The sequence below is a fragment of the Nerophis lumbriciformis genome, linkage group LG31 (assembly GCF_033978685.3).
Source record: "Nerophis lumbriciformis linkage group LG31, RoL_Nlum_v2.1, whole genome shotgun sequence".
Classification (NCBI taxonomy): domain Eukaryota; kingdom Metazoa; phylum Chordata; class Actinopteri; order Syngnathiformes; family Syngnathidae; genus Nerophis; species Nerophis lumbriciformis.
Window position 1 is genome coordinate 29,762,501 of NC_084578.2, and position 18,628 is coordinate 29,781,128.

General features: G+C 38.7%; 1 protein-coding gene across 3 annotated transcripts in view; it reads right to left on the minus strand.

Annotated features, from left to right (window-relative positions):
- LOC133574193 (uncharacterized) overlaps positions 1-18,628 on the minus strand; it is a 45,658-nt gene that overhangs the window by 6,910 nt on the left and 20,120 nt on the right. Inside the window, exons 6-14 of one of the 3 annotated variants that reach the window (XM_061926288.2) lie at positions 13,742-13,871; positions 13,175-13,239; positions 12,592-12,767; positions 11,747-11,844; positions 10,598-10,695; positions 9,357-9,376; positions 9,145-9,255; positions 2,450-3,714; positions 685-759 (exon numbers count right to left, since the gene is read on the minus strand). In XM_061926288.2, coding sequence (XP_061782272.1) covers positions 685-759; positions 2,450-3,714; positions 9,145-9,255; positions 9,357-9,376; positions 10,598-10,695; positions 11,747-11,844; positions 12,592-12,767; positions 13,175-13,239; positions 13,742-13,871 — 2,038 coding nt within the window. Of the gene's footprint in view, positions 1-684; positions 850-2,449; positions 3,715-9,144; positions 9,256-9,356; positions 9,377-10,597; positions 10,696-11,746; positions 11,845-12,591; positions 12,768-13,174; positions 13,240-13,741; positions 13,872-18,628 lie in introns of all 3 variants that reach the window. The other 2 variants (XM_061926287.2, XM_061926289.2) reach the window with 2 other exon arrangements.

Here is an 18,628-nt window from a genome sequence, read left to right on the forward strand (position 1 = left end):
AGATAACGAGTTCAAACAGGTGCCATTAATACAGGTAACGAGTGAAGGACAGAAGAGTTTCTTAAAGAAGAAGTTACAGGTCTGTGAGAGGCAGAGATCTTCCTTGTTTGAAGTGACCAAATACTTATTTTTCACCATAATTTCCAAATAAATTCTTTAAAATTCCTACAATGTGAATTCCTGGATTTTTTTTCCACATTCTGTCTCTCACAGTTGAAGTGTACATATGATGAAAATTACAGACCTCTGTCATCATTTTAAGTGGGAGAACTTGCACAATCGGTGGCTGACTAAATACTTTTTTGCCCCACTGTATGTATGTATGTATGTATATATATATATATATATATATATATATATATATATATATATATATATATATATATATATATATATATATATATATATATATATATATATATATAGTAACTGCTGATGTAGTTCTGTTGTAATTGTTAAAAAATGTTTTTAAAAAAGGGCAAATACCGATATACGTCAAAATACCAAATATCTGCTCCAATAATTGGCCAATCTCTTCTGTGAACCGAATTGGCAGAAACGACACACCTTGTGCGCTTACAACGACTAGGAATTATTGATAACATGTTTGTTTACTTGGGTTCTACGTTAGTTGTTGTGTGGTTTAGAACCCAATACCGGGGTTTTAAAAGAGTAAAGATATACCTTATTGCCAAGTTGTGTGTTTTGGGGGCTTCCTTTAGCCCTGTAGAAGAGTGGTGTCGGAGCTTTGGCATTGGCCTGAAATGTGATAAAGTCACATGATGAGGTCTTCACCTTTAACTTCTGGGGCTTATTAGCCATCTGAGGTGTGGAGAAACCATCCCTTCCCTGAAGTAAAGAACGTTTTTCAGTGGGCAGGTGATCTGACAACGATATTAGGGATGTAACGATATAAAAAGTTCATATCACGGTTGTTGTAACCCATTTTATCACTGTTATTACTACGATATTGTTCATATATATGATCAAAAAGTACTTATACTAACTTTGAAATCTTTTTACCAAGTTTTATTTATTAAATTAAATTAAAAAAGACAATATACCTTCTTGGCAGAACAAACTTTAAAGGTGACCATGATAAAATGTGTCTTTTCTGACTTATAAATGATGTTACAATGTTGTATACTTTCGTTAAACAATGCCAAAGCGTCAAACTATAAGGTTCATGCTTTTGGGCGTAAACTTGATACAGTTATGAATGCCTGGGCCAAGTCTTTATTCACAGCTGGGAATCAGTGACGTCACTGATTGATGGATGTACTTATGTGGGAATTACTAATATGTAGCCAGCACAGCTCATCCCCCTCATGCTTCACAGACAGAGATTGTAAAGGCTGCTGCTTGGGTCTTGTTATTAACTCTCATCTAATGTCCTCCCAGACTTCCACTTTCTTTGATGTCTATAAAATAAATATTGCCATGTTTATCAATCTTTACGATATTTTACACAAGAAGAAACTTAAGTGTAAAGAGACGGTGACATTATGACTTAAGAAACAAAGAGAAGGTAGAAGAAAGTATTATTTTCATCTAATCTTGGCATGTGCATAATTACACCGACGTGCCAAATGCAATGAGATAAAGGCTTCCAGAGCAGCTTTTTTAAATGCAGGTGTATTGTGACCGGGGGAATCTATATATATTTGTAAAGTTTATTTTCGACCGTGTCTGGGAAAAAAAATTGTGGTGATGTTCGTCTTCAAGATATATATTTAACAGTTTACTTTTTTTTATTTTATTTTTTATATAAATTAATACTTTGGGAGGGCGAGTGTGGTTTCCTTGGCAATCTGGGAGGGCTTACATAAACACCTTGCAGACACATGAAGAAAAGTAAATTATAAATGTGAGTGTGGAACCACATTTACATACACTACATTTCTAGACCACAGGAAAGTGTTTAAATGTAGATTAAATCAACAAAAAATCTCCTTTGAATATTGTTCTGGCTTCTTAAGAGCCAAAATACTTTTGAGTGTTTAAAAGTGTTCCGTTTTACTTTGTAAAGGTTTTAGAGTATTTTTAATGATAAAGGCAAAAGGAGTTTGGAACGTCCAGTTTGTGTGACGTCAGATGCGCGTTCACCTCCTGTTGTAGACACCTCCGTGTCATATTCCTACAGATCTATCACAATTGAATATCTGTTTTTCTACAAGGTTAGATTGGAGAATGTTGTTTCTTAATGGGGAAATACGTTAATGTCTCTTTCATACATGTTAGCATTTAAGCTAGCCAGTAAGCTAGCTTGCTTCTCAATGAAATGTGTCACAGTGTAGTTATCAACCACGGTTTTTACAATCATTTGGACATAAAACAATAATACTAACCATCAAAAGTTTTACCGCGATTTATCAGTAAAACCATTTATCGTTACACCCCTATAACATAAATCAGAATAACTATGACTCACTCTGCCTTTAAAACTCACCTTAATCTTCCTGATACCAGCTGGTCCTTTTGCAACGTTGTTGACTGGTGTGGCAGTCTCGAGCTCATCCGCCTCAAACTCAAACACCACAGGTATCTTCTTTTTCTTCTTGTTCGGCTTCCCAGAGAAAGAGAACGCCTCATCACCAACCATGGGCTCATCTACATGCCAATTCAATAGCTGAGTTTCATCTTTGACTTCCTCCACCTGGGCTGATGGTTGGGTGTTCTTCAGAGAACTTGCAACGTGATGATCAGAGGACATCGATTCAACATCCAATAACTGAGACTTGCCTAACATGGCAATCTCCTTTTTGGCTTGAACAGAAGTTGTAGATTTATTTCGCCTCCTTTGTCTTTTTTTCTTTGAAGATGCAGGACTTCCATCGGTAGGACTTTGACTTGTAGAATGTAAAAGTTCAGGGGTCTTTTCTTCAGGTGTATGATCTGTTTTCTCTAGAATTGGTTCCTGCTTGTTTGTCTTTGCCTCCTCTCTCACTGCTGCAAGCTCTGCCTTTGTAGCAGATTCATAACTTGGAGTTTTATCCACAAGTTTCTTTCTCTTATTCTTCTTAGCCGAGGCGGTAGTGTCAGTCATGCAATCATCTTTCGAATCTTTACATGGTATTGATTTAGTCTGTATTGTGCTTAGCTGTGAATGACCATCATCATCTTTGACTTTCTCAGCTTTCAGGCCCTTCTTTTTCCTCTTAGCAGGATTTATAGGCTGCGATTGAGCTTCATTCAACATTGAGTTTTCTGACATCTCATAGTCTACTGGATTTTCCACCGTGTCACTTTGTGATTTTAACTTTGCGTCTGTCTTCACAGAGACCACAACATTGGGTTTGGATGAGTTCTCTTGCTCTGTTATTCCTGTGCCAATGCCCTGAGTAGTGCAAGTCTGAGGCTTTGCTAGCTCTTCCACTTTCAGCTCCAATACTTTCATTTTTTTGTTCATCTTTTTCTTTTTTGGCTTATCCTTGTTGATTATGCAACAATTTGGTTTGTCTGCTTCACCCAAGCCAGAAACAAATGGCTGCATCTTTGCTTCATCTTCAGACCCATTTAATCTAATCTTACTTTGAGTTGAAAATTCAGCATGTTCCTCATTGGTGCTTTTGGCGTTTGGATCACCGCTTGCACATTCATCACGACACGCCTTCCTTTTTTTCTTCTTTTGCTTTTTTAAAACAACAGGGTTTGTCGGCTCCATGCCATCTTTACTTGAGGCCTCGCTTTGCTTGGGTTTAGAGGTGTTCTTTCCTGAAGAAAAGGAACAAAAAATAATCTAAATAATTTGTAAATTGCTTCTATGACAGTATATGAAGAAATCAGGGATGCACAATATTTGTTTTTCAAGCTGATGCCGATTACTTTCTGCTTTTCAAGACCAGTTCTGATAACTTACAATGTACTGTAAGTATTGTAACCAGAGGTGTTTGAATCCAATACTGATAGCAGTCCAATATCACCAAAACAATTAAGTATTAAGGCTCCTCTCTGAGCTGCCACCTTAGGAGTTTGCGCGTCCCAAAGATCCTAGGAGATACGTTGTCCGGGGGCTTCTATGCCCCCTGGTAGGGTCTCCCAAGACAAACAGGTCCTCGGTGAGGGATCAGACAAAGAGCAGCTCGAAGACTTCTATGAGAGAGAGACTCCGATTTCCCTCGCCCGGATTCGGACGCGGGTCACCGAGGCCCCCCTCTGGAGCCAGGCCCGGAGTTGGGGCACGATGGCGAGCGCCTGGTGGCCGGGCCTGCACAGCCCGAAGAGGCAACGTGGGTCCCCCCTCCAATGGGCTCACCACTCATGGGTGCGTTGTGAGCTGAGCGGCAGCCGAAGGCAGGGCACTTGGCGGTCCGATCCTCGGCTACATAAGCTAGCTCTTGGACGTGGAATGTCACCTCACTGGAAGGGAAGGAGCCTGAGCTAGTGCGCGAGGTGGAGAAGTTCCGACTGGATATAGTCGGACTCACCTCGACGCACAGAAAGGGATCTGGAACCAGTTCTCTCGAGAGGGGCTGGTCTCGCTTCCACACTGACGTTGCATGCAATGAGAGGCAACGGGCTGGGGTAGAAATTCTTGTTGCCCCCCGGCTCAAAGCCTGCACGTTGGAGTTAAACCCGGTGGACGAGAGGGTAGCTTCTCTCCGCCTTCGGGTGGGGGGACTGGTCCTGACTGTTTGTGCTTATGCACCAAACGGCAGTTCAGAGTACCCACCCTTTTTGGATACACTCGAGGGAGTACTGGAAAGTGCTCCACCCAAGGATTCCCTTGTCCTACTGGGGAACTTCAACGCTCATGTTGGCAACAACAGTGAAACCCGGAGAGGCGTGATTGGGAAGAATGGCCGCCCGGATCTGAACCCGAGTGGTGTTTTGTTATTGGACTTTTGTGCTCGTCACAGATTGTCCATAACAAACACCATGTTCAAACATAAGGGTGTCCATTATGTGCACTTGGCACCAGGACACCCGAGGCCGCACTTCAATGATCGACTTTGTAGTTGTGTCATTGAATTTGCGGCCTCATGTTTTGGACACTCAGGTGAAGAGAGGGGCGGAACTTTCTACCGATCACCAACTGGTGGTGAGTTGGCTGGGGGAGGATGCCGGACAGACCTGGCAGATCCAAACACATTGTGAGGGTCTGCCGGGAAAGTCTAGCAGAGTCTCCTGTCAGAGAGAGTTTCAATTCCCACCTCCGGAATAACTTTGAACATGTCACGAGGGAGGTGCTGGACATTGAGTCCGAGTGGTATGGCAAAGAGAAGGATCAAGATTTTAACATACATTATAGGTCGAGAAAAAACTAAGAAAAACGGAAAATATTTTCTAAAATTTTACAAAGATAAAAAAGACGGATTTCCGACTATAGACGGAAAAATCACATGCCTGATATGCATATTTAACATCTAGAAACTTGAATAGTAGAAAAGTTTACATTACCTGTGGCCAAATTAAGCACTCATGCAATCACAATATATATTAATGCAAGTACGGTAACTATTTCCCAAAGGCAATTTTTTTTATTATTGTAGTATTTTTCACCTTTGTAATTGGAATTATCCTAAATATGTAAACAAATTAAAACAATTAAATGGAGTCTCAATCTGTGTTAGCAAAATTTGCACTTCAATAAATAATGAACACCTTGAAGTGCAATTTATCCCCAGGTGGAAAAACTTGGTCGGGGGGTTTGCTCTGTTGTTGCCAATGCCATCACTGTATACTTGCACATTCGTGACTCGCTGATTGGCTCATGTTGCTCATTCAGTTTGAAGATGTAATTTTCCCACTCAGGGACATTTGGCTTTGTAATCATCTTTTTCCCCTTTAACTTTTGTTACTGAGCAGTGCTTCTCACTAGCGAGTCATGACTAGTGAGGCAATGTAATTTTTTTTTAGTGGTGACATTTTGCTACCTGGAAGGGGATGAAAAAACATCTTAGCTAGTGTTGACATTATTTGGGAACACTGACAGTTAGCAATTAAATAGTGGATGAATGAACATAATATTGATGGTGTCGGCCTCACAGCCTGCTCTCTTTCCTCTCTCTCTCTCGCTACCACACTCTAAGCTGGTGAAAGACGCTGTGTTGTGCTTTCAAAATAAAAGCAAGTATACCATCCATCCATCCATTTTCTACCACTTATCCCTTTTCGGGGTCGCGGGGGGTGCTGGAGCCTATCTCAGCTACAATCGGGCGGTAAGCGGGGTACAACCTGGAAAAGTCGCCACCTCATCGCAGGGTCAACACAGATAGACAACATTCACACACTAGGGCCAATTTAGTTTTGCCAATCAACTTATCCCCAGGTGCATGTCTTTGGAAGTGGGAGGAAACCGGAGTACCCAGCGGGAACCCACGCAGTCACGGGGAGAACATGCAAACTCCACACAGAAGGTCCCAAGCGCAGGATCGAACCCAGGACCTTCGTATTGTGAGGCAGACGCATCAACCCCTGGTCCACAGTGCTGCCCTCCATGGCATATTTTTTGGGAGGGACAAATGAGTCGTTCTCTAATATTGGGGTGGACAGTTCCTACGCTTAAGTCTGTAAATATAAAATGAACTTGCTGTTTTTATGTCAAGTTTGTTACGCTAAAATCTTACTTGTCAATAATTTTAGCAAGTTTAAAATCATCGCAATGCTAATTTAAGTTAGCTTGTCAATGGGACCACCCATCGTATTAAGCTGGCCCAGCATTAAGCTAGCAGCGTAAGAGCCAACCATAATCTTGTATATATAATTTATTATTTTCAGTTCATAGCAAACCGTATTGTTGATATAACATGATTCCTACATGCATGTGCACTTATGTATATTAATATACTTTTCTTTGTGTGCATAGTTCTATAGTACCTTCATTGTGGAGACTACCAATAAACAACCTCAAGTAAAAAAATGTTTACCTCTCTTATTTAAGTAAAGGGCAGCCTTTGTTACATTGTAGTAATAAAATAAGCAACAATTGAAAATGGAGCAAAAAAAATAATGTAACAAGAAAGGTATATTGATCTGAATCATTAAAAGATTTGTCATTAAATATATGTATAAGCCTTTTTAAACATACGTCATTGCCAATTATGAAAATATTATACAATGATCTCAATTTAACACTGCCCTTACCACGCCCCCACAGTCACAAATTATTATTCACATGCGTTTATTTTGTAGGGTATAGCAAAGCAGACATTGTTTTGCATAACACAAGTAGTCACCATGAGCAATATTCAAAAAAGCTTTTGTGGGCAATTGGCATGCATTCAAGATGATTTCAATATATTATTAGCTTATTAAATGTATTTTTTTCACAGCTGTTTAGCTTATAAAATAATTTAAGAGGTATTATTAAAAATATGAGATAATATTGCGTATGCAGCGTGCCTGCGCACAATCTAAACATTTGCAACAACTCCAACTGTGTTATAAACTCCCAAAGTCTAAATGCATTGAAAAAAAGAAATGCAATCGTTTCCTAAATTTTAATCATGGATTTATTTAAAGGTACGATTATCAACTTATTCATGACAAAGCCAGGAACAAAACAAGGAATGGTATCGGGGATGCCTTTGAAAGATGGAGACGACTGAAGGCGGCGAAGATTTTTTCATCTGACGCCAAACTCTCTAATTTATAGGTAAGTTAGGCATTTAAGTTTCCTTATTACTTGTAGTAAATGAAAATGGACATTTCATGTGTAAACTATATTGTCCAATACAGTCTATGATCTTATCTAACAAAGCTAGGATGTTCGTGCAACGAATGCTTAGCATGCTAGCCCGGTCAATGACACATCAACATACAGGCTAACGGGGGAAATACATTATATGCCCGTTAGCCTGTATGTTGATGTGTATTCGAACTGACAGGGAAAAGTATATTTTCGACAAATAAAACCTAACCTACAGTGCCTATTTTGTTCTCAATATGCAGATGTGGTGAGGCAATGTTGTCCAACAATAGCAAGGCTATACAAAGAGGTTAACTAGGTCTTCCAAAATGTATGCGATTTTGTTATTCTTAAAGCCAGACCTGTCTTTATTTCCGCACCTGACGGTTTTGGCCAAAACTGTTGCCTTCCTCAGAGTTTGTCACGGCTAATTGCGGTTTCTGGTACTGTATGTGCATCAGGCACATATGAGGTGGTATTTGCTTGGCACAATACAATGCATTACTTGTAATGATTTTCTACTTTGTGTATTGACATGGTAGTAGGCTATATGATTTATGCTTAACGTGGTTTTTGCGTACGGTGAGTTGGCTCATAGAATCGCAGTCTGCACTGAAAGATGGTGATGTGCGTACATGGAAGAGAATGCAGTGCATCAGGTTGGATGCAACATGGAGTCATGCTGAACGAAATGTGGCTTTAATTTTACTGTTGGCCTTGACTTGCCATCAAAGTAGGCCTATGCAATATAGAATATATTATTTATAATTATTTTGATGGTGGTCCGTCTGGTCAAACTAGACATTTTAGCAGGGTAATGCCAACAATCTGTCCCGTCTCCCGACAAAAATATTGCTGCGTAACTTCACAAATACATTTATCTAATCGACATCAGTAAAATGTGGCATAATTACTCAGTAAACCATCTTGCAAGAAGCATAAACAAGAGAAACCTACAGCGTAGGACTCGTCGATTGCCATTTGAAGTTCCTTGTAGTAGGATTCGGATTCGGCTGCGTATCTGGCAACCTCAGTCATGGAGAGTGGGAGAGGACTACAGAATTTTTACCGTGATTGCAGTACCATTTCTGGCCACATATATGGCGTCTTTAACTATATACTGTGCTGCAATTCATACTTTATCTTTAGCCTAAAAAATACTTTTCACTGACAGAGTCAAAGACACACCTTCCAACCTACAGTATTTTCATAGCTGCCAATATTTGTTTTTTAGTAGTTTTATAGCTTTACAAATGAATTAGATTCAAATGCGCTATGACCAACTATGCAATTTAGGACGATATAATTGGGATCCCCACTGTCCTAAGAATATACAATCCAATAATAAAGATTCAAAATTCAATAGAATATTTTTTCTTTGAGATTTCTCTTCTTGAGTTGTTTACCTTGCCACTGTAGCCACGGCACTGCAATACTGTATAAATAAAATTGTATTTGCATGTCTTCCCCATGCCTGCACATATGACAAAGTACTGTTACTTTATTATTCTTACCTGATTCCATTTCAATACGACGCCTTTTCTTCATCTTCTTTCTGCTGGCAAACATGTCATCATCTTCATCTGTGGAGACTTCTTCTGGATATTCATCCTGGGGAAAGATGCCTGACAGCAAAACGAAGGCAGAAAATGAGAAAAAGTGCACATACCGTAATATGAAAACAAAGAAAATATGCTGAGATACCAAACAACAACAAAAAATGTACCTTCGCTGAGATCCCGCAGCCTGTCATTAAAGAGATAAAAAATGGGTTGAAAAAAACATTTGGAAAAATGCATGTATTATAAAATACCTGGCAGTAAAACAAAGATCTAATAGTTTGTTTTACTTTTAGTTGTCTATCTGTGTAAGTAACAGGGCTGTCTTTTTTGTTTTCGATTTTGTCAATATGTCAGGTGGCTTAAAGCGCTAACTTGTATTAAAAATCAGGTCTGAGTAAATTTGACCCAAAATTCTACGGTTTTTAATATCCTAACACATTAATATTTCAACTAACGAACTCAAAGAAGAGAAATATAACCTTAATGGAAAATGTAATTTAAAACATTACAACACTTAAGACCTTTAGAGCATAACCATACGTGGAATTAAATGATTTAATCTATTAAGGAAATCAAGCAAAGCACTAATATGATTCACTTAAACTGTTCAAATTACAAGTGTTCACAAAGCACAAAGAATAATTATGATAACCACTTTGAGCCTTTAAAAAAAAAAAAAGAAAGATTATTCATGTATTTAATCTTTACTTAGAGTATATGTATTTATTTATTTATTGTTCACGTACAAACAGAACAAATAAATTGGATAAAACCGCTATACTATGAAAAGTGGTAGGAATAAATAAGCGTTGCTTCTTCCTACTCCTTTTCGGACGTGCTGTAATGAAACAACTGGAAATATATGATGCACTACATTGTAATTGTATTTTATGCATGTTCTAAATAAACTGAAACTGAACAATTGGTTCTCTGACCAAGCTCGTAACTCAAAACACTCGTACCTCAAATAATTCTCATCGCAACAGCAACTAGTGGTGGGGAGGCTTGTAACTCAAAATGCTGGTAAGTCGAGGTACCACTGTAATTTGACTAGCGTGGGCTCATTCTGATCAATAAAAAACAGTCCATCAACATGAGAGTAGCAAGAGGATTGTATAAAACAGGGTGTCTAAACTTAGAAAATTAGTGTATCATCTAATAATAAGAGTCAATAATGAATTTATTTCAAAACAATAAACTGTAGAATTAATCTGTCCCCAGGGCTCCACTTTAGACAACCTAATGTGAGAGAAGTATGCAGCAAATAATAACTGTCTCATAAGTGTGACATAATAGAAACAAATAGAATTGCGTCAGTGTCAATGTATTGATAATGAAAGGAGCTGGTCATTTGATAAATAGCTATGCTAGTTAATTGAAAGAACCAAAAAGGTTCTAAACTTACACTTTGATGATTTTGTAGAGTCTCTGTCTGTTGTAGCTGGGTGTGTGGCTGTGGCTTGACATCTCCAGCAGCTTGTCAGCAAGAGCTGCATAGTCAAACTGAAAGATAAAATGTAGTACAATTCAAGATCCGGTGTTCATAAGCAGCTGGTTACATTTAAAATTGGACCGCCACAGAAAATGGATGGGTAGACAGAAAGATTTGGCATCTTCGAAATCAGCACACACATCATGAATGTATGTGTTAAGACGCATGAACGATTGCTACTAGAAAAGTGCACAATTGAATAGCTTAGTTGCTCAGACAGCAAAGTGTTTGCATAAGCTTAGATTGGAGTAGGAAGTTTCTTAATGGGAAAAAACAATGTCTCTTGTTTTCATGTTAGCATATAAGATACAAGATGGCTTGATGAGTTCGTGAAAATGCAATTGTGAATCTAAATTTTTTGATAATTTAAATTTAAAACTGAAGATTACTGTGTTTAATAACTTTTTTTATATCAAACATGTTAATTTTGCTTGTCAGCAAAAACGACATTTTGCGGTAAACCAAGTATCAGCAGTGTACTGAATACTAAGACTTTACTTAAGTTAACAGTAACTTCCATCCATCGATTTTCTACCACTTGTCCCTTTTAGGGTCGCGGGGGGTGCTGCAGCATATCTGAGCTGCATTCGGGCGGAAAGCGGGGTACACCCTGGACAAGTCGCCATCTCATCGCAGGGTCAACACTTAACACATTCAAATGGTAAATTTCCTAGTATTCCGTGACTACTCGTTTTGCAGGACATTTATTAACTCAAAGAAATGTTATCTAATGAAGACATTGAAGTGCATTTTGAATTTGAGGCAATGCAAAATAACATGTGCCAACATAAATCACGTTCAATTATTTTAGGAACGTGTTTTAGCCACAAATTGTGAGAGGGCTTTTTGCTACCCGCACGCAAGTGAATCATGCGCATGCAATATTGTAACATTTATACGTCAGAAAAGAGGAATATCCTAAAAGGTCCCCTTTAATTCAGACAGCACGTTCGTAACAACAAAGGTCGTAAACCTGAGGACTGTACTTATGATCATATATATTACTCATATTGCAAAATACAACACAATTTCGTAGGCATTCTGAATAATACAAAAGTCCACCTGTAAAACTGGTGCAGCTTTGTCATCATCGTATAGTTCTGTGTCTGAGTCACCTGACTGTCGGTCAATATCGCCATCTCCATGGCATGATTTCTGACCTAAAAACCAAAAGGCACCAGCAAAGAAAACAAGATAAAATCATTGTATGAAAACAGTCAACTGTGGATTTGTTCATGACGTGTTTGCAGCAAAAGTCTCCTGAGCCATCCCAGGATTTATTTATTTGAAAAATGATTCAAATCCCTGCAAATGTTTTGATTGTCAGGCCTGGTCCATGATCTTTAGGCAATCCTGCAAATTTAAATGAGAATGAAGGAAGAGCTTCAGACAGGAAAAATACTAGTGTTGTCTGGGTCAAGCACATTTGTGTCATCTGATCAAAGGACACCAGACTGGTACACACAATTATTTTAGGTTGATCTTGCAGCCAGGTTAGTTTACAGGATTTTAGAAGCTGCCTTTTCAGGATCCAAAATGATAAACTTCACTCTTTCACTTGTGTGCAGATGTTCTACACCACCCAGATATCGATTCTGCAAGTCAGTGGTTCTAATTCTAATGTGTTCAAAGTGCGCCCCACAGCTCGCAGTTTATTCACATCCATACAACAGTGTGAGTGGCACTGAAAGCAAGATGCTGTCTTGCCCAAGGACACAACAGCAGTGACTAGGATGGCGGAAGCTGGCTTCGTACCAGTAATCCTCAGGTTTCTGGACGGCCGCACAACCATGAGGCATGCCACAGACCAAGATGAGCATTGTACATTACAAACACATTTAGGCATTCTTCAAAGGAGTTACATGTAAAAGGAAAGGGAAGCAGAATAGTGCTGAATGAACATGTACCATTCATTAACTTCGGCAGGTCTTTGCACTCCACCGCCTCTTCCCCTTCAGAGGACTGGCCTGAGTCAGAGGATTCAGTTGCTTTTATCTCCTTCATCAGGTCTTCAATGGCAAAGGGAGCCTGGTCGATGATTGTACTAAAGATGCTGTTGCAGATGGCCCGGAAAAGTGTCCGGCTGGTCAGACAATTAAAAAAAAAAAAAAGGATAAATTACGCAAAGCATCAGATGTATGACTTCATGATTTTGCACACATGTAGAGAACATGTGCAAATTTCCCTTATTGATATAAATATTTCTGGACAAAAAAGTATTCTCAAAAAATTTGTTTTGTGTTCATATTTTTAAAACATTAAATGGGTTGACATTATTTCTTATGTGAAAAATTGCTTTGGTTTTTGTACAATTTGGTTTCCGTCTGATCTTTTCGTTTTTCTGACCTTTTACAACAGATTACTAATTAAAGCAGAGGCATCAGAGTTCCATCAAGTGTTCAAAAAGTAGCAACATCAATGTAAAAAGATGGTGGGAAGAAGTTAACATTTTGTAAAAGCGCTGGAGGCAGTTGGGAGTGTCAGACTTACTTCTTGGTTTTGGCTGCTGTTTTGCAGAATGGCTCTATGAATATCAGGTTCTGGTCAGCAGTGAGCTGTGGGGGGAACCAAACATTAGATTAAGAAGGGGATCATCTTCATGTTATGTGGATAATTAGTATTTCAAGAATCCAACATGGTCTAGTATGCGAATGGTCTAGGACTGATGCTTAGCATCAATAAATAAATAAACACCTGTCTGAATATTTTAAATACATTTTTGGAAGCAACTTGAAATTTTTTGTGTATGTTGTATGACAATGACAGTAAAGCTTCTGTCTAAAATACCACTGACGTGAACAATTTTGTTTGTGCCGTTAAGACTTATTCAGAAATAAAACAATTCTGACCAGTTGTCACACAGCCCACTTGAATCAAATCTTGTTAAATGTATGTTAGTAGTGTTAAAGCTTTAATGTTTTTACCATTTTATTATTCACACACAAGAAGCTTTAATGCCTTCAGTTCAATGTTTTCTTTCTGTTATCTCATGTGACTCCATCTGAATTAGAAGATAGTATCAATGACATAAAAAGGTACCACTTGTTATAAATGTACCTCTGCTGAGCCCACAGCTGCTAGTTCAGTTAAATACAGGTCGAGGACATGTAACTGCAGACCAGTAGGTGCGTTGCTGCCACTGAGGAGGAGTTCTGTTGTCAACAGTTGTAGAAATCTCTCAACCACACTGAAAAGCAAAACATACCCTTTTCATAATTTTGCATTGATTATGATTACAATTACATAATACACAGGTAAACAGTTGTTTGTTTGTCGCCTGTCATGAATAAATCTGGACAGTCACAAAACGTTTTGGCGCTACCAGTTCGCTGTCAATCATAAATAGGGTTGGACATTGTTTTAATTTGGACGATCTCAGCTACTCTTTTTGATTCCGGTTCCCAACGGTACTCGATTCCAATTCTTTTAAAAGGCAGAATCAAAGGGTTACTATGAACTTCTCAGGGGCCTATTTTTAAGCAGCATATAATTACCAATCCTATGAATTTGAATATAAATGTTAAGTTCGTTTCTACAAAAGTTTCACTTTATTTTTGAAAACGTCAAAGAACACTTTTACACACATCGTGTGGATTATGTGTTAAAAATTGGGAATGCCCTGATCAGAATTTTATGCTGCAGATTCTGATAATCCATGAGTGAAATTGGCCGATACCGTATTCACTGTAAAATGTGTTATGTATTTACGATGGGTGCATTGACAATTTCACAACATTAACAAAATATTTAAACTTACCGTATTTTCCGCACTATAAGGCGCACCTAAAAACCACAATTTTTCTCAAAAGCTGACAGTGCGCCTAATAACCCGGTGCGCTTTATTACGATTCATTTTCATAAAGTTTCGGTCTCGCAACTTCGGTAAACAGCCGCCATCTTTTTTCCCGGTAGAACAGGAAGCGCTTCTTCTTCTACGCAAGCAACCGCCAAGGAAAGCACCCGCCCCCATAGAACAGGAAGCGCTTCACCCGCCCCCGGAAGAAGAAGAAAAAACGCGCGGATATCACCGTACGTTTCATTTCCTGTTTACATCTGTAAAGACCACAAAATGGCTCCTGCTAAGCGATCCGGTTCATAAAAAGACGCAATCTCTCCATCCGCACACGGATTACTACCGTATTTCACAGCAACTGATATTCCTGTGAACTGCACTGTGGAACGGGAGCACGTACGGTGAATATTCGCACCACAGAGAATGAGAAGTCATCCTTCACTGTGGTTCTAGCTTGCCATGCTAACTTCCACCCAGGGTGATATTCAAAAGGAAGACCTTGCCAAAAGAGACCTTTCCAGCCGGCGTCATCATAAAAGCTAACTCGAAGGGATGGATGGATGAAGAAAAGATGAGCGAGTGGTTAAGGGAAGTTTACGCGAAGAGGCCGGGTGGCTTTTTTCACACAGCTCCGAAGGCGAACACACCTTCACTAAGACGGGCAGATAGCGCCGGTCGACATACGCCGGGCAGATAGCGCCGGTCGACATACGCCAACATCTGCCAGTGGATCGTAAATGCCTGGGCAGATAGTTTCGGTCACAACTGTGGTCCGAGCTTTCCGGAAGGCAGGATTCACAGAACTGCTGCACAACAACAGCGACACTGAATCCGATGACTTCGACGAGGCGGAGCCGGCCATTTTTGGATCCCACGCTTGCGCAACTTTTCAATTCGGACACCGAAGACGAAGAATTCGAAGGATTTACGAATGAAGAATAACTTCAGAAGGTGAGCGCTATGTTTATTTTGTGTGTTGTGACATTAACGTTCGAGCAACATTATGTTGCTATTTATTGCTCTACACCATTTTGAATTTTACTATGTTTGTGATTGCACATTTGCGTACATTTTGGGACAGAGTTGTTAGAACGCTGGTTTTCAATATATTATTAAAGTTTGACTGAACTATCTGACTGTTTTTTTGACATTCACTTTAGCGCAGCGTTTTTTTGACATTCACTTTAGCGCAGCGTAGGCGCGGCTTTTAGTCCGGGGCGGCTTATTGGTGGACAAAATTATGAAATATGTAATTCATAGAAGGTGCGGCTAATAATCCGGTGCGCCTTATAGTGCGGAAAATACGGTATTCCTTATTTCTCTTTTTATTGCACATAATTGTGTAAAACAAAGTCAATAGTACACAACAAGCTTTTGATATTATTGACCACAAACTACTACTTATAAAACTGTCTGCTTATGGTTTTAAACTCTCAGCGATTAACTGGATGAAAAGCTACCTAATCAACGGACAGCAATGTGTCATGTTTAATGGAACCCTTTCAAATATCAAAACATTATATTGTGGTATTCCCCAGGGAAGTTGCCTGGGACCTTTATTATACTCAATATTTGTAAATGATATGTCATGTATTTTAAAGAATGGTTGCAGTGCAATTTACGCAGATGACACAACAATATATGCTTATGCTGATAATTGCACAGACCTGAGCAGTATACTACAAGACAAGGTCATGCAGATTTCTAAATGGGTTACAGAAAATAAGATGAAACTTAATATTTCCAAAACAAAATGTCTTATTTGCTCAAAACATGCTCAGAGAAAGGAACGCATATCAAATGTTTCTTTGGACAGAGTTCTTATTGAACAAGTTAAAGAGGCCAGGTTGCTGGGAGTTACAATAGATGAACGACTATCTTGGGCCACTCACATTAACAACATAGTAAAACAAATGAGCAGAAGCATTTCAATCATAAGAAGAAGTGCCTATTTTTTTAACTAACAACTACTAAGCAAGTTATACAATCCCTTGTATTGTCACATCTTGACTACTGCCCAGCAATCTGGTCTAATGCATTTTAAACAAGAACTAAATAAAATCCAGTTTACCCAAAACAGAGCTGCCAGACTAGCTCTCCATTGCTCATTTAGGACCGGCATTGAGATCATGCATACTGAATTGTCATGGATGAGAGTTGGTGAAAGACTAGCGTGTAGTTTGATTTTATTTTTTTTTTTAAATCTATACAAACCATAAACCTTCATATCTGTATTCTCAGCTGCTGCTTGCTAATGACTGTCACAACTATGGTACCAGGCTAGCTTCAAGAGGTGCTTTCACCCGTCTTAAACCCAAAACTGATGTTTTGAAAAAGACTGTAATGTATAGGGCAATCACTTACTGGAATCGACTTCCACAATATCTGCTATCAATCACCAGCATAGTGGGTTTTAAGAATAGACTAAGAGAAGTATTGCGGAAAGAGATTATTCTAGATTGTACCTAATGTCATGACTGTTTTTATTGACTATCTTATTGATTGTGGGACAAGCAGTAGAAAATGGATGGATGGTACTTTTTCGTCACTTATTGTTTGTCTTTGGTACACTAATGTGTATATTTTAGGCCATTGGTTCTTTGTTTTATTTTTGCAAAAATATATATATTCTATTTTTATATTGTTCTTTTTATCTTTGGTATGAACATTATTATGTAAACTCGAAGTTATTATTACTTTTTTTGGTTCTTTGTTGTTGCTATTTTTGTATTACAACATTTTATTGTTTGATCATGTTGTACTGCATTGTAACCTTTTGTTTTGTGATTGTGTGATGTTTTTTGTCTGGACCCCAGGAAGAATAGTCTCCACTGCGATGTAGACTAATGGGGATCCTTAATAAACTAAACTAAACAATGAACAAAAGCAAAAACTACCATCTACTACTATTTCAAATCCTTTTGTTTCTACCCTCAAAGTCTTTCTTTGTGAAGGAAATTATCAATTTTAAACAAAAACAAAAAAATATATATTGGAAAAATAAAAATATTGATCCAAACACTCTAGTATCTATCATATAATGATACTACACTTGGTATCAACACTACCAATTTATGTATTGCTCCCTCTTTCTTTGCGTGTAATATTATCCTTTCTAGACTCTTGTCCAGAAAGGATTTCCTGTTAAATAACTGCTTACTTTCTGCTATCACACATTTTTATCTACACTTCTTAAAACTTACAAAGCACTTATTTCTTCTATGTTTAAAGCTATCTTAGCGGCTAGCTTAACAATGAGCTTGTGTAACATGTTTAGCCTTGTTATCCAGTGGTAATTATACTTGTAAAAAACTGCAGTTTATTTAGGACATATTGTCGCTCACGCATATTATTACCATCCATCCATTTTCTACCGCTTATTCCCTTTGGGGTCGCGGGGGGGCGCTGGAGCCTATCTCAGCTACAATTGGTCGGAAGGCGGGGTACACCCTGGACAAGTCGCCACCTCATCGCAGGGCCAACACAGATAGACAGACAACATTCACACTCACATCCACACACTAGGGCCAATTTAGTGTTGCCAATCAACTTATCCCCAGGTGCATGTCTTTGGAAGTGGGAGGAAGCCGGAGTACCCGGAGGGAACCCACGCAGTCACGGGGAGGACATGCAAACTCCACACAGAAAGATCCCGAGCCCGGGATTGAACCCAAGACTACTCAGGACCTTCGTATATTATTACCGCAACGATAAATATAACTATATAACTAAATGAAAGATTTAATATAACCGAATGTTGGCCTTCCTTCTGAAGCACAATAGTAGCCTAATGGGGCTCTAAAGACGGTTTTCAGACATTTTGAATATGTAAAAACTGTGAACTGTGAATGAAAATGTTTTTTCAGCTGAGCAACATAATTGCTAAAGGATTATCAAATAATGTGTGACATCAGATAAGGACAATGCTGACTGGTTGATAGAAAAAATAGGCTCATAACCAGCGTTCTGGCTTTAGGGTCAAATGACACAAGCGTATGTGGAGTACATACAGTATTTAAGCCTTATTTTGACCTTTTGTAGGTGAAAGAAAATAAAAAATTCCAAAGTGTGCAACTCATTCGTGTTTTTAAAAATCGTTGCAGATGCATGTTGTACAGCCACCCAGCCCTGGAAAAAGAATGGTTCAAATA